At 54.6% G+C, this 13,768-nt stretch overlaps 1 protein-coding gene across 3 annotated transcripts in view; it reads right to left on the bottom strand.

Moving 5' to 3' along the window:
- Positions 1-13,768, bottom strand: part of CFAP46 (cilia and flagella associated protein 46) — a 134,597-nt gene that overhangs the window by 80,273 nt on the left and 40,556 nt on the right. For all 3 annotated transcript variants that reach the window (XM_058298090.1, XM_071215607.1, XM_058298091.2), the window contains 7 exons: positions 13,340-13,460; positions 12,352-12,475; positions 11,680-11,810; positions 11,118-11,245; positions 10,074-10,207; positions 8,972-9,184; positions 7,364-7,529 (listed from right to left, as the gene is read on the bottom strand). In XM_058298090.1, coding sequence (XP_058154073.1) covers positions 7,364-7,529; positions 8,972-9,184; positions 10,074-10,207; positions 11,118-11,245; positions 11,680-11,810; positions 12,352-12,475; positions 13,340-13,460 — 1,017 coding nt within the window. The remainder of the gene's footprint in view (positions 1-7,363; positions 7,530-8,971; positions 9,185-10,073; positions 10,208-11,117; positions 11,246-11,679; positions 11,811-12,351; positions 12,476-13,339; positions 13,461-13,768) is intronic.

Genomic DNA, 13,768 nt, shown 5'->3' with positions numbered 1-13,768 from the left:
GCGTTGTAATATCTTTCAAGGTCAGGGAGTGAAATTCCCTCATTACTCTTCTTTTCTAGAATGTTTTTAGCTATTTGGGTGCATTTTCCCTTCCAAATGGATTTGGTAATTGCCTTTTCTAATTCTGTAAAGTAGGTTGTTGGAATTTTGATTGGTATTCAGTATGGGTATCATTGATGTCTTCACGATATTTTTTTCTTCCAATCCATGAGCATGGAATGTCTTTCCATTCATTTAGGTCTTTTCTAATTTCTTTTAGCATTGTTTTGTAGTTTTCTGCATATAGGTCCTGTACTTTGGTTAAATTAATTCTTAGATATTTGAGTCCTTTAGTTGCTATTTTAAGTGGACTTTTCCCCGATTTCCTCCTCAGATTGTTCAGTACTAGTGTACAAAAACATTACTGATTTTTTTGGGTTGATCTTGTATCCTGCCACTTTGCTGAACTCATTTATTAGCTCAAGTAGCTTTGTCATGGATATTTCAGGATTTTCTAAATACAGGATTGTGTCATCCTCAAACAGTGAGAGTTTTACTTCCTCTTCCTAGTTGGATATCTTTATTATTTTTTCTTGTTTAATTGCTCTAACTAGAACTTCTAGTACAATATTGAGTAATGATGGCAGTGGGCATCCTAGTCTTGTTCCAGATCTTAGAGGGGAAGCTTTCAAACCTTCCCCACTGAGTATGATGTTGGCTGTGGTCTTTATATATGCCTTTTATCAGATTGAGGAATTTTCGTTCTAGTCCTATCTTTTAAGTGTTTTTATCAAAAAAGGATGCTGGATTTTGTTGAATGCCTTTTTTGCGTCAATTGAGACGATTATCTGTTTTTTTTCCCTTCAATTAGTTAATGTGGTATATTACATTAATTGATAATTTCTTATGTTGAACCAGCCTTGCATTCCAGGAATAAAGTCCACTTGGTCATAATGTATAACTCTTGATGTGCTATTGAATTCTATTTGCAAGTTTTTTGTTGAGAATTTTTGCATCTATGTTCATTAGAGAGATTGGTCTATAATTTTCTTTTCTTGTAGGTCTTTATCTGACTTTGGTATTAGGGTGATGTTGGCTTCATAAAATGTGTTGGGTAATTTTCCCTCCTTTTCAATTTTTTGGAATAGTTTAAACAGGATTGGTGTTAATTCTTTTCAAAATGCTTGGTAGAATTTACCTGTGAAACCATCTGGTTCTGGACTTATCTTTGCTGGGAGACTTTCGATGATGGATTCAATCTCTTTAAATGTGATTGGTTTGTTAAGTTCTTGTAGTGTCAGTGTAGGTTATTTGTATATTTTTGGGAATTTGTCCATTTCACCTAGCTTGTATAGTTTGTTGGCATACGGTTTTTCTTAGTATCCTTTTATGATCCTTTTTATTTCAGTGGGGTCAGTTGGAACTTTCTCCCTCTCATTTCTGATTGTATTTATTTGCATCTTCTCTCTTTTTTCTTTGTTAGTTTAGCTAGGGGGTTGTCGATTTTATTGATCTTCTCAAAGAACCAGCTTTTGGTTTTGTTGATTTTCTCTATTGTTTGTTTGCTTTTTGATTCTCAATTTCATTTATTTCTGCTTTATATTATTTCTTTGCTTGCTTTGGGATTGGTTTGGCTGTTCTTTCTCTAGTTTCTCTAGCTGTTTAATTAAATCCTTGAGTTTAGCTCTTTCTTACTTTTTTAATATAGGCATTTAGGGCTTTAAATTGCCCTCTCAAGACTGCCTTCACTGTATCCCATACATTTTGATAAGTTGTATTCTCGATTTCAATATATTTACTGATTTCATCTGCAATTTCTTCTTTGATCTACTGATTATTTAGGAGTGTGTTGGTCAGCCTCCACGCATTTGTGAATTTACTTTTTTCCTGTTACTGACTTCCATTTTTATTCCATTATGATCTGAGAAGGTGCTTTGTAAAATTTCAATCTTTTTATATTAATTGAGAGCTGCATTGCACCCTAACATGTGGTCTATCCTGGAGAAAGATCCATGGGCAGTTGAGAAGAGTGTAACCTGCTGAGTTTAGATATAATGTTCTGTATTTGAGTAGTATGTGTCTTGGAGTAGGTCTATTAGGATTTATTCTGTTTGGGGTGCAAGGCACTTCTTGGACATATAAGCTCATCTCTTTCATGAGAGCTGGGAAATGCTCAGCTATTATTTCCTCAAACACTCTTTCTGTCCCTTTTCTCTTCTCCTTCTGGAAGTCCCATGACACGTATCTTATTGTGTTTCATGCTGTCATTCAATTCTCTGAGTCCCTGCTCAATTTTTTCCCATTCTTTCCTCTCTCTGTTCTTTTCTCTAATTTCAGCTGTTCTGTCTTTGGTATCACTGTTTTTTCTATCATTTTGAGTCTGCTGTTGTATGTTCCTAATGTGTTTTTGACCTCACCTATTGTGTCTTTCATTCCTACAAGTGCTGTTATTTTTCTGTTCAGGATTTTAAATTCTTCTTTGTGCTTGCTCAATGTCTTCTTTGTGTCATTTATCTCTGTAGCCATATTGTCTTTCAACCAATTAATTTGATTTTGGAAATGTGTGTGCATCTCGCTAATTCTGTGTCTCTTCTGGGGCTTTGATATATTCCTTTTCTTGGGCCATGCCTTCCGTTCTCTTAGGGTGGCTTGTAATTTTTTGCTGATGTCTAAGCATCTGATTAAGATGTGGTTTACTCAGATGCTCACTTTCTTTCGTAGGGATTCAGTGGCAGGAGGCTGTCTGTTACCACTGCTCTTTGATTTTTGGCTCGACCTGGATTGTTAGGATTGTCCCTGTTAGCTGCTTGAAAATGGGCTCTGGACCTAGTAGTTGGTTGCAGACCCGCTTCCTAGGGCCTTGGGGAGGGAAGCTACAGAGGCCGGGGAAAGGCTCTCTCGCTTATTTTTAATTTTCTTACGTGCACTCCTTGGTCTGCCAGCACATGGCGCTCTCTGGCAGCTCTCAGTTCAACGCCTGGTCACAGTGCACTTGTTGCAACACAGGGAGGATCAGTGTGATAGCGCTTCCCACCTGGGGGCTCAGAGCCTTGTAGTTTGCACTTTCTCGAGGCAGTTCTCCAGCCTTCTCTGGCAGCCCCTGCCCTTTTCCCAGGTAGGAACAAATTCCACCCCCCTCTGGATCCTTACCAGCCAGTCCTGGTCAGCAGAGAGGGCGACTTGGAGAGTCAGCTTGCTTTAATCCTGGGTCTCTTTAGTTCTTTGCCGGCTCCCAAGGCCCCACCCAGCTTGGACAGGCCCCTGGATGCAGCAGACCCAACCTGTGGGTCAGGAGCTGAGTCAGCCTTGGCTGTGTCCCTCTCTCCCCCTTTCCTGGGGTGGTGGGTCCCTGAAGCCCCCTTTGTCTGTAGCCACGGGCCCAGAGGCCAGACTGAAGAATCTTCTGTGTGGGGGTGCCGGCAGCAGCAGCCACTGGCTTCAGCTCCCAGGCCGTGCTCGTGGTTCCGCTCCTTGGTCCCTCTCTCCTCTGGGCGGTGTCCAGCCTTCACTTGGTGTCCTAAACCTAGAAGGTCTTTTTCCAGGCTGTTTCAACCTGTCCTCCAGCTATTTTTCTGGAGGAGGAGAGTCCCATGTCTTTCTAGTCCTCCGTCTTCCTGGAAGTCCTCCGTCTTCCTGGAAGTCCTCCTCATGGTTTTGATTACTGTAGCTTTGTATTAAGTTTTGAAATCGGGAAGTTTGAGTCCTCCAACTTTGTTCTTCTTTTTAAGGAATATTTTGACTGTTCAGTATCCCTTGAAATTCTACATGAATTTTAGGACGGAATTTTAATTTCAGCAAAAAATGCCTTATGGGGTTTAATAAGGATTATATTGAATCTGTAGATTGCTTTGGGTTGGTATTTTCATCTAAACAATATTACAGCTCTTTCAACCCATGAATGTGGATGTCCTCCCTCTTACTCAGGTCTCCTTTAATTTCTTTCAGCAATGTTTCATAATTTTTAGTGTGTAAGTCTTATGCCTACTTGGTTAAGTTTATACCTAAGGATTTTATTCTTTTTGATTATATTGTAAACAGAAACATTTTCTTTCTTTCCTTTGGATTGTTCATTGAAAGTGTGAAGCACACAATTGATTTTTGCCAAGATTTTGTATCCTGCAACTTTGCTGAATTTGTTTATTAGTCCTAGGGGTTGTGTGTGTGATGTGTGTGTATTCTGTAGGGTTTTATACATATAAGATCATGCCATCTGTGAACAAAAATAATTTTACTTCTTCCTTTCCAATTTTGATGTCTTTTATTTCTTTTTCCTGCCTAATTGCTCTGGCTAGCATTCCCAGTACTACACTGAACAGAAGTGTCTGGTGTGGGGAAAAGCTTCCTATTTTCCACCACTGAATATGATGTTAGTTGTGGGATTTTCATATTGAGGAAGTTCCTTTCTATCCCTAGTTTATTGAATGTTTTTGTCATGTTAGGGGATGGTGGGTTTTGTCAAATGCCTTTTCTGTGTCAATTAAAATGATCATGTGGTTATCTCCCTTCATACTACTAATGTGGCATATTACATTGATGGATTTTTCTTATGTGGAGCCACCCTTTCATACTGTAGGTAAATACAAGTCGGTCATAGAGGATGATTTTTTAAAGTTACTGCTGATTTTGGTTTGCAAGCATTTTGTTGAAGATTTTTCCATCGACATTCACAAGAAATATTAGTTTGTAATTTCCGTTTTGTGATATTTTTATCTGGCTTTGGTATCAGGGTGATGTTGGCCCCAAAGCCTTTAAATTTTTGGAAGAGTTTGAGAAGGAACGAAGCTAAGTCTTCCTTAAGTGTTCAGGAGAGTCCACCAGGGAAGCCGTCTGGTCCCGGGCTTCTCCTTGTCGAGAGGTTTGTGATTACTGATTCAATTCCTTACTTGTTATAGATATATTTATTATTTTCCCTCCCCCGCCCTGCTGTTTTTGCTGTATCCATTCTGTGTCTATGTCTCTCTCTGTCTTCTCTTCTCACTTTTCTCCTGTATGAATCACCGGGATTCGATCCTGGGGACCTCTGATGCAGAGAGAGGTTCCCTGTCACTTGCGCCAACTTAGTTCCCGGTTTCTGCTGCACCTCGCCTTGACTCACCCCTTCCTCTCCCTTTCGTTGTGTCGTCATCTTGCATGGCTCACCTGCGGGGGCACTGGCTCACCTGCGCGGGCACTGGCTCACCTGCGCGGGCACTGGCTCGCCACACCGGCCTTTCACCAGGAGGCCCCAGGGATGGAACCCAGGCCCTCCCATGCGGTAGGCAGAGGCCCTATCACTCGAGCCACATCCGCTTCCCTATAAATATATTTAGATTTGCTTTTTCTTCTTGAGTCAGTTCTGGTGATTTGTGTGTTTCTAGGAATTTGTCCATTTCATCTAGGTTATCCAATTTGTTGGCCTATGACTGTTCATAGCATTATTTTTTAATCCTTTCTATATCTGTAAGTTCAGTAGGAATGTCCTCACTTTCATTTCTGATTTTAGTTTGTTATTTGCATTTTCTCTCTTTTTAAGTTAGTCTGGCTGAAGTTCTGCCAATTTTGTTGATCTTTTCAGAGAACTAACTTTTGGTTCTGCTGACACTCCTGATTGTTTTCCCGTCTCCATTTCATTTATCTCAATGCTAATCTGTATTATTTCCTTAACTTGTTTTTCAGCTTCAGATTTAGTTTTCTAAATATTCTTTTTCTAGTTTCTCAACCTATAAAGTTAGGTTATGGACTTGAATGCTTCCTTCGTTTTTAATGCAGGCATTACTCTGCTAAATTTCCCTTTTATCACTGTTTTTACTGTGGTCCTGCCACCCACACGGCCTCCACTGCCTCTCCAGTCCACGCTGCCGCCACCCACGCCAGCCTTCCCACAGTCCCTCAGCTACAAACCCCACCCCTTCCCGCCCGGGGTGAGACAGTGCCGCCCCCTCTGCCACCCCCACTCTGCCTCTGCAGCCGCCAGCAGCGTGCACGCCACCTTCGGCCTCCGGAAGGGGGCCCGGCTGGACCGGGTCTCTTTGTCACGTCCTGGCAGCTCCAGGGCTCTCTCTGGCCTCGCTCTAATCTTGGCGCAGGCTTACGTGCGTGAACACCATGTGCCAGGCCAGCCTGCCGTGCATGCTGCGCAGCAGGCTCAGGCCTGTCCGGCTCGCCTCTTCACCCTCGAGCGCAGGAAGGACCGAGCTGCGGGTGCTGTGGGACGGGGGTGCTTCCATGTGCTCTTTTAGTTTTTGTGTTGGTACTGCAATGGCGGGGCCACGCCAGGGCCGCGTTCCACAGCGGGGCGAGCGAGCATCCGTCTTGCTTCTGACTCAGTGCTTCTAGGGGTCCCACCCCAGTGGGCCTTCCGGAGGGTTCTGGTAGATTTTCTTAAACTCATCGTATTAGTCTCCTATGGCTGCGTAACAAAACACCACAAACTGGGAGGCTTGAAACAAAATAACTTAATCTCTCATAGTTCTGGAGGCCAGAAGTCCAAACAGAGGTTGGCAGGGCGGGCTCCAGGTCATGGGGAGACCTGCCCCTGGTGCCTGCCTGGCCCTGCCGCCCTCGGGCCCTGCCGCTCCTGGCTTGTGGCTGCACCCCCCTGCCCCCCCAGGTCCAAGCACTCTTCCTCCTCTTACGGAGACGCCAGTCACATCGGGTTGAGGATCCATCCCCGTCCTCTGACCACATCATAACTAATTATATCTGCAAACACCCTAGTTCCAAATAAGGGGACGTTCCGAGGTCCTAGGCGGACGTGACTTTTGGGGAACGTGGTTCCTTAAGGAGGAAAAACAAGGTTTCCCAAATTTATTGAGACTTTTTAAAATTTTAAAATCTAAGATTTAGACTTTTTAAAATTAGACGTAGGTGATGGACTATCAAATACCTTTCCACAAACAAGACTACTATTTTTTTCCCCTTTATTATGTTATTATGGATTCCAACAAATAAGCTCCCATTGGGAAATGCATTTCATGGGATAAATGACACTCAGGGCATTGTGGGCTCTTCCCAGCCCTTGGTTTGCTACTACTTTATTTGGGGCTGTTGCGTCTCTATTCTCAAGTGACACTGCTCTGCGCTTTGTTATTTTGCTGCTGTCCTTTTCTGTTCCATATTCACGTTTTCCTCTGCTCTGGAATGACTCGACTGACAGAGGGACAAGCTATACACGATGGACGGGCCCCCGCTCCCGCCGCGCCCCGAAGAAGGACACCCTGCAGGTGCCGTCCCCCCGCCTCACGCCCAGCCGCCGCGCTCGCGCCCTCTCGCCGTCCGCTGAGTGGGGGTCAGGCCTTCTCCTGGCTGCCCAGGAGCCTTCGGGAGCCCCTAGCCCGGCCTTCGGGGCTGCCCTCCCTCCGCCGTCCCCCTGCTGGCCGCTGCGGCTCACGTTGGGGGCCCGTACCTCCACAGCCGTCCTGATCTCGGAGGCGGCCCCCGCGTCCAGCGGTGCGTGGAATGGGGTGGAGCGCGCAAACTTCTTGGCTTTTTCCGGCGCCTGAGTCGGAATCCAGTTGAGGATTAAGCCTCGAGCCAGAGCGTTGCACAGCATCGCGAGAGTGACCGCGTCTCTGAAAACACAGCCGAGCCTCAGAGCCACCCCACAGCCAGCAGTGACGCCGTGCCCAGCGTCAGGGGCCCCGAGCCCGTCCTGCGAGCAGGGCCGCTGAGCCCCTTGCAGGCCCATGGTGGAAGGCCTGGGGACGACAGAAGTGGGCGCACTTCTCGTGTCCTGAAATGAAACAGGGCGGCGACCGGCCCCGAGAGCCCTCGTCGAGCAGCCCCCTCCGGCTCCGAGAAGGCGGCGGCTGGAGGGGCCCGAGGCGGGGCTCTCGTGACCGCGGGGACAGCATCGTCTCTTCCCACGGGCGGCCTTTGGTTTACGAGGTGCCCCCTGTTAAACGTGGGCTGGGGTCCTCCAGGGAGCATCGACTGGGATTGGACAAGGGCAGCGGGGGCCGCTCGGCCACTGCCCCTCTGCAGGCGGCACCGGGGCTGCTGCTCGAGGGCGAAGCCTCGGCATCCAGCGCCGGCGAAGGGGGCTACGCCAGCGCCTTCCCGCATGTAATTGCACAGTGCGGGCGTCCTGGCAACGGCTGAGCACGGCGTCCCCCGCCAGCCAGCAGGGCGCCACGACCTCTCTGCGCCGGGGCGGAGAACCCGGGGGCCGGGGCTGCCGGGCGGGGAAGCCGCCGCGGCCGAGGGCATCGGTTTCCCGAAGCGCCGCCCCAGGCGTCTTGCGCCCTGCCTCAGCACGCAGCCCGCTCAGGCCTCTTAGGTGCTCGGAGGACCACGGAGCCGTGGCAGGCTCACGGCCTGTCGTCTTTGCTGCTCGCACTTTAAAAACACCATTTCATGGACATGTCCCTGCACTCGCCTCAGTCTAGCATTGCGATCTTGGCATCTAATTGTAAAAAGCTAAAATTGCAGTGTTCAAACAAAACAACCAACCAAGCAAATAAGCAAGCAAAAAAACCACAGTTTTAAAATTTCATCCAAGTTAAATGAAACTTAGACCCAGCGGGTGTGTTCCAATGCCCAGCTGTGGCTGGTGGAGGCGCTTGTCTCCCACAAGCTCATGTCCAGCCGGATGAAAGCGCGACACACAGAGGCCCGTTTCCAGGACCGCCCCACACAGCGAGTACGACTCCCACGGGAGGGCTCTTTTCCACCAGGTTTCAGCACACCTTTCTGACTGGTTTGTCTGTGACAGAGGCAGACGGGCTGGGGAACGGTCCTTGGTGGCGCCGAGGGCCAGGGGGTTGTGGGTGGAGGCCTTGTTGGTGCCAGGCGCGGACCTGCCTGCCCTGAGCTCAGAGAGGGCGCTCTGTGGCCCAAGGGCACACAGCACGCAGATGGCCGCCCCGTGGGTCCGAAGCCCCGCCCCCGCCCCGCCCCCGCCTCATCGCCCTGCTGGATTCCGGCAGCCCCGAGGGTCTACGGCACCACCCCCGCCCTGGATTCCCCCCCGCCCCCCCCCCCCCCCCCCCCCCGCAGCCGCGGCCACACCCACCCGTTGTGCCCGGTGGCCTGGACGATGCTCAGCAGGTGGCGGAGCGGGCCCACCAGCTCCCTCTGCCGCCCGGCCGCCAGCAGGTGGTGGCTGTGGTTGAGCACGTACACCACGGCGTTCTGCACGATCCACGGCTCCTGCAGCTGCTGCCCGATCTCCGCCGAGCGCAGCCAGTTGGTCATGGCGTGCTGCGACAGCCCCTCCACCCAGGTGCTGCGGGCGGCGGGCGCACGCGGTCACGGCACCCGGCGAGCCCCGCAGGACCCTCCTGCTGGGGGCGCCCCCGCCCCGCCCCCCGGCCCCCGGGGGCCCCTGGCGTCCCTGCCCCTGCCCAGGACTGCCCGCTCCAGCTGGGGCGGGGCCCTGGATGCAGCCGAGCCCCCGGGGCTGACGGGCTCCAGAGGGCCGAGCCCCTCCCCGGCCTCGAGGACCACCACAGCTCCGGGAGCGCGGCCTCGCGCGCGCTGTAACGGCCAGCACGGCTAGGGCTCATTTTCTGGGGCCCAAGCGAGAAGATTCCACTTGCTACAACATTGCCCTTTAAAAAGGTTTTGAAGGAAAACTCATTTTTAACCCAGAGCCCCAATTTCATGACGGCTTTGACCCCGGAGCCTCCTCTGGGCTCCTCTTCCGGGAGGTGCTTGGCTGATGACCCCCTTCTACACGCTAGGAATTCAAGGCCCAGGCCGCGCCGGGAGGCTTTTCCTGGAGCAAGAGGAGACAGGGCGAGCCGCTCCACTCTACATTCCACACCAACGCTGTGTCCCTAATAACTCATTTCTTTTTTCAATAATGAAAAAGACTATTCTCTTATTTGTCTTATTTGTCGTTTGACTAAATGACAAAATTCTGAAATTTAAAATAAAAAAATACTTGAAAAAACCTGGTGGCTTCTCTTCATCATTATGTAACAACAGCCAGCTCATGGTCTCGCCACGTCTGGATGAAATGCTCTGCCCCCTTCTTTCCTATCTACGGGTCCTCCTAGCCTACTGGGATGGGCACGATGCCAAGGGGCCCACGCCTGCCCCTGGAGGCAGGAAGGACACGGCGACCTTTGGCCGCCCGCAGGCCCCGCTGCAGGCTGCTGGGCGCCGCCCACCTGTACGTGATCCACTCCGAGTTCTTCTCGGGGGGCGAGGCCACATAGCCGGCAGGGTGCTGGCTCAAGTCCTCGGGGGGCACAGGGCGATCGTACAGCTCCACGCCTTCCATCCGCAGCAAGTGGACTGTGGCCTGTGGAGGAAATGCGCAGTGGGCATGCCACGTGGGCAGAACCCAGGACTGGAGCCAGGCGGGGCCCACGGCCAGCCCTGGACACGCCACGTGCAGAGGCTGGGACCCCCGCCGCTCTGGCCTACTTTTCCTTTAAAGTTTGGTTTTGAGAATGCCAAACCCTTTCAAAGGTGGAGAAGCGACGCATACGAGGGGCCGTGACGCGTCCGTGCACTCTGACAGTCGCCAACACGGGGCCTGCCCGCCTGCTCCCCGCCCCCGCCAGATGCGCCTGAAGCAAACCCCAGGATCCCGTCTTTTCACCCAAAAAGACCCACAGCTCTCGAGGGCAAGGAATCTTTCCAAAGCATTATCGCGCCTCTAAAGAGGAACGCTCATTTCCTGGTGCTGTCAATGGCCAGGCAGCGTTCCAACGCGCTGGTTCTTCCACAAATGGGTTTGGAAGCGTCAGCGGCTGCAAAGCGTCCGGGCGCGGCCCATGGGGACGCGGCGACCTCCCTGCGCCGGGCACGCGGGGCCCTCAGGGATGGCCTGCCCCGCCCGCCCGGCTCTGCCGTCAGCCTCCGAGCACGGCGGTCACCAGGCGCGGCCCCCAGGACGACCCGGCAAGGGAGCGGGGAGCACAGCTGGCCGGGGCAGCTCGGAGGTCAGACCACGTGATGGCCCCCGAAGGGACCTAAACCCCAGGGAGCTCAGAGCTGTGGGTGCACGAGAGCGCAGCACCGAGAGCCCAGAGCCCCGAGTCGGAGCCAATGGCACCGCCTGCTCGGCAGCTCTGACCCGGGGCCGAGCGCCAGGCGGCTCCGGGCTTCCCTCCTAGGGCCCATCCCTAGGACCCGGGGGTTTCCCTGGCGGTCTCCCTGGGGTTCTCGGGGGACCCTGCAGCGCGCACGGCTCGGGGGGCACCTACCTCGGCGCTGATGAAGCCCACCTCCGCGAACTTGCGCAGCAGGTCAGGGCTCGCCCGCCGCTGCAGGGCCAGCTCCGAGGCACCCCAGCTGTCCACTGCTGCGCCGTCCGTGTCTCTCCTCTTCTTTCCTGTGGGAGACGGCCAGGCCATCAGAGGCGGCCAGGGGCCAGGGACCAGGGCTGGGGGCTGGGGGCAGGGGAAGGGGGCCAGGAGCCGGGGGCCGGGGGGCGGGCCGCGGCCATCAGAGGCAGCCGGGGGCAGAGGCCAGGGCTGGGGGCGGGGGCTGGGGGCCTCTTCCAGCGGGTGAAGCAAACCCAGGAGTCGCGCCTGCGCGTGAGCCCGGCCGCTGCCCACTGGCGAGCCCTGGGACGGGCCTCGGGGACCGGGCCTCAGCCTCTGTGGGGCCCATGGGGTCCCCTCTCCAGGCCCTGGCTCGGGCCTCCCTGCACCTCGGGTTCTCCACCCTCAAGGGGGGGCCGCCTCGCCACGGCAGCGCAGGGGAAGCACGGAGGCCCGGCGTCGGCCCGCACACCGCGCCCGCAGCCTCCCGCACGGCACGCACCTCTCTTCCCCTTGGACGGCTTCTTCACCTTGGCGCTGTCGTACAGGAGGCAGAAGCGGCTCGCCGTGCGGCACACGTCCCACACACCCTGCTTCCGGGCCACTTTGGCCAGCTCTGCCCAAATCTGTATCCTGCTCAGTGGAGGTCCACGTGGAGGGAGCAAGGACAGGCGCCGTCGGTGACTCGACCGACCCCAGCCACTGGGGCCGCGGAGTCCAGGCCGGAAGCGCAGCCGTGGGGACCCTGAGGCTCAGGTGAGGACACACGGGCGGGCAGGGGGTCCCGGCGGGGGCTGACCGGGTGTGGGGTGCAGCTCAGCAGGGGTTCTTGGGCAGCAGGGTGGTGGGGTGCTGCTTCACGGGCTCCCACCAAGTGGGTGGCACCTGTCACCGTGACAACACGGCGTGCCCCCATGTGGTCCTGCCCCTGGGGCTGGGGGTGGGCCCCCCACTCCAGCTCTGCATCCTAACACACGTGCAGGAGCTTGGGGGTACATCCTTAGCAGCAGGGCAGTGACTGGGGAGGCCCCGGAGGGTCCACAGGGGTCCTCTGCTGAGCGGGTGTGACCAGGACGCGACGGTGTCCGCGTGCCTCGCCAATGGGCCCGCCTCTCGGGGCTTGGCTTCGTTTCTTTCTCCTTTTTCCCCAGAAAAATGCATTGTCCTGATTTACCTTTCTTTGTCGTTTTCATCTCCCAGACGCCTTAAGTGCCCGCTGGCTTTGTCCACGCTTAGGATGTAGTGGCGAGCTTTCGCAAAGAGGTAGGTGAATCGCCCCCTATTTTTGCCAATGGAAACTGAGACACAGAAGGGAGAACAGACGTTGGCATCGCAGGTTGCGGGACCGTGTGGTTGTGCCCAACGGGCGGCTCTGCCCCAGCCGTGGTGGTAAGACGGCCGCATCCTTGGCCGCCAGCACAGCACCGCCCTCCTCCAGGCTGGACCTCAGGCTGTCCCTGCAGCTTCTGACAGCACTGCCCAGAGCTGACTGCCCCCCCAGGGTGTGCGGCGTCCCCGAGCACCACGAGACCCCGCGTCCTGTCCAGCTCCCCTGGCCGTACTTGACCTTCACGTGCAGCAGCCACAGCCTGTACTGCCCGCTCCCCCACGAACGCCAGGATCGCATCCCCATGCCGAGGTCCAGGTGGCACCGGGGGACGCCCCCCTTCCTGGGCTGGGGAGGCCCCTGGCAGGGGGCACAGCACATGCTGGCCTCCCTGGGCTGGCCCACTGCCGGCTGGACACCTGCCCGTTCACAAGGAGCCAGCACTAACGTGTCCTCCTGCCGAAAGCCCCAACCAGGGCCCTGCTTGTCCCGGGTGCTGCTCTGTGACATGGGGGTACCAGCCTGGCCCAGTGCTGCTGGGGGCTGCCCAGTAGCCCCCCTTCTGGAGCCTGGGGGTGGTGCAGTCTCCTATTTGCTTACCAAAAAGCAGTTTAGACTCGCTGGGGACAGGTCTCTGTTTACAAGGAAAAAGGCAGCGGCTGGCGGGGAGGGTCAGAGAGAGCAGACCCTGGGGACCCCGCAGGAGCAGCGAAGCAGCCAGCAAGGAGGCCAGGGGCTGTCGGGCGGGGGCTCAGCACCTGGGGCAGGCACCCCGCAGCCCCTCACGCCTGTGCCAAAGGCCCTGGGCGGGGGGAGGGGCGCACTGCGCGCTGACCTTTGGCCTCGTTCTCACTGTCCAGCACGATCTGGAAGGCGTCGGGGGCCAAGGCCAGGCCCGCGTTCACCAGCAGCGCCCGCTTCTTCCTCACACTGTCTTTGGGGGCGGCCTTTTTGGCCTGCAAAGGAGTGGGTGGGGACCCCCAGAGCTCAGCCAAGGGCGGGAGGGGGCGGGTCCCTGCGCCCCCAACAGGGGCTCCTGCATGGGCTCCTACCCCATCCGGGCACCTCACTGCGGACGTACCACCCTCACCCCGACATCCCCCGGGCTCCAGCCAGCCCTCCCAGGAGACCCCCAGTTCCCCACCAGCCCCAGCCTGCCCCCGGCCCTCCTGGCCCCGCCCCCCGCCCCTCCTAGCCCTACCCGTGGCTTCTCCTAGCCCCGCCCCCGGCCTCTTCTGCCCCGCCCCCGGCCTCTCCTAGCCCC

Source organism: Dasypus novemcinctus, chromosome 6, assembly GCF_030445035.2.
Source record: "Dasypus novemcinctus isolate mDasNov1 chromosome 6, mDasNov1.1.hap2, whole genome shotgun sequence".
Classification (NCBI taxonomy): Eukaryota; Metazoa; Chordata; class Mammalia; order Cingulata; family Dasypodidae; genus Dasypus; species Dasypus novemcinctus.
The sequence above is the reverse complement of the archived record's forward strand: the minus strand, read 5'-3'. Positions and strand labels throughout refer to the sequence as shown.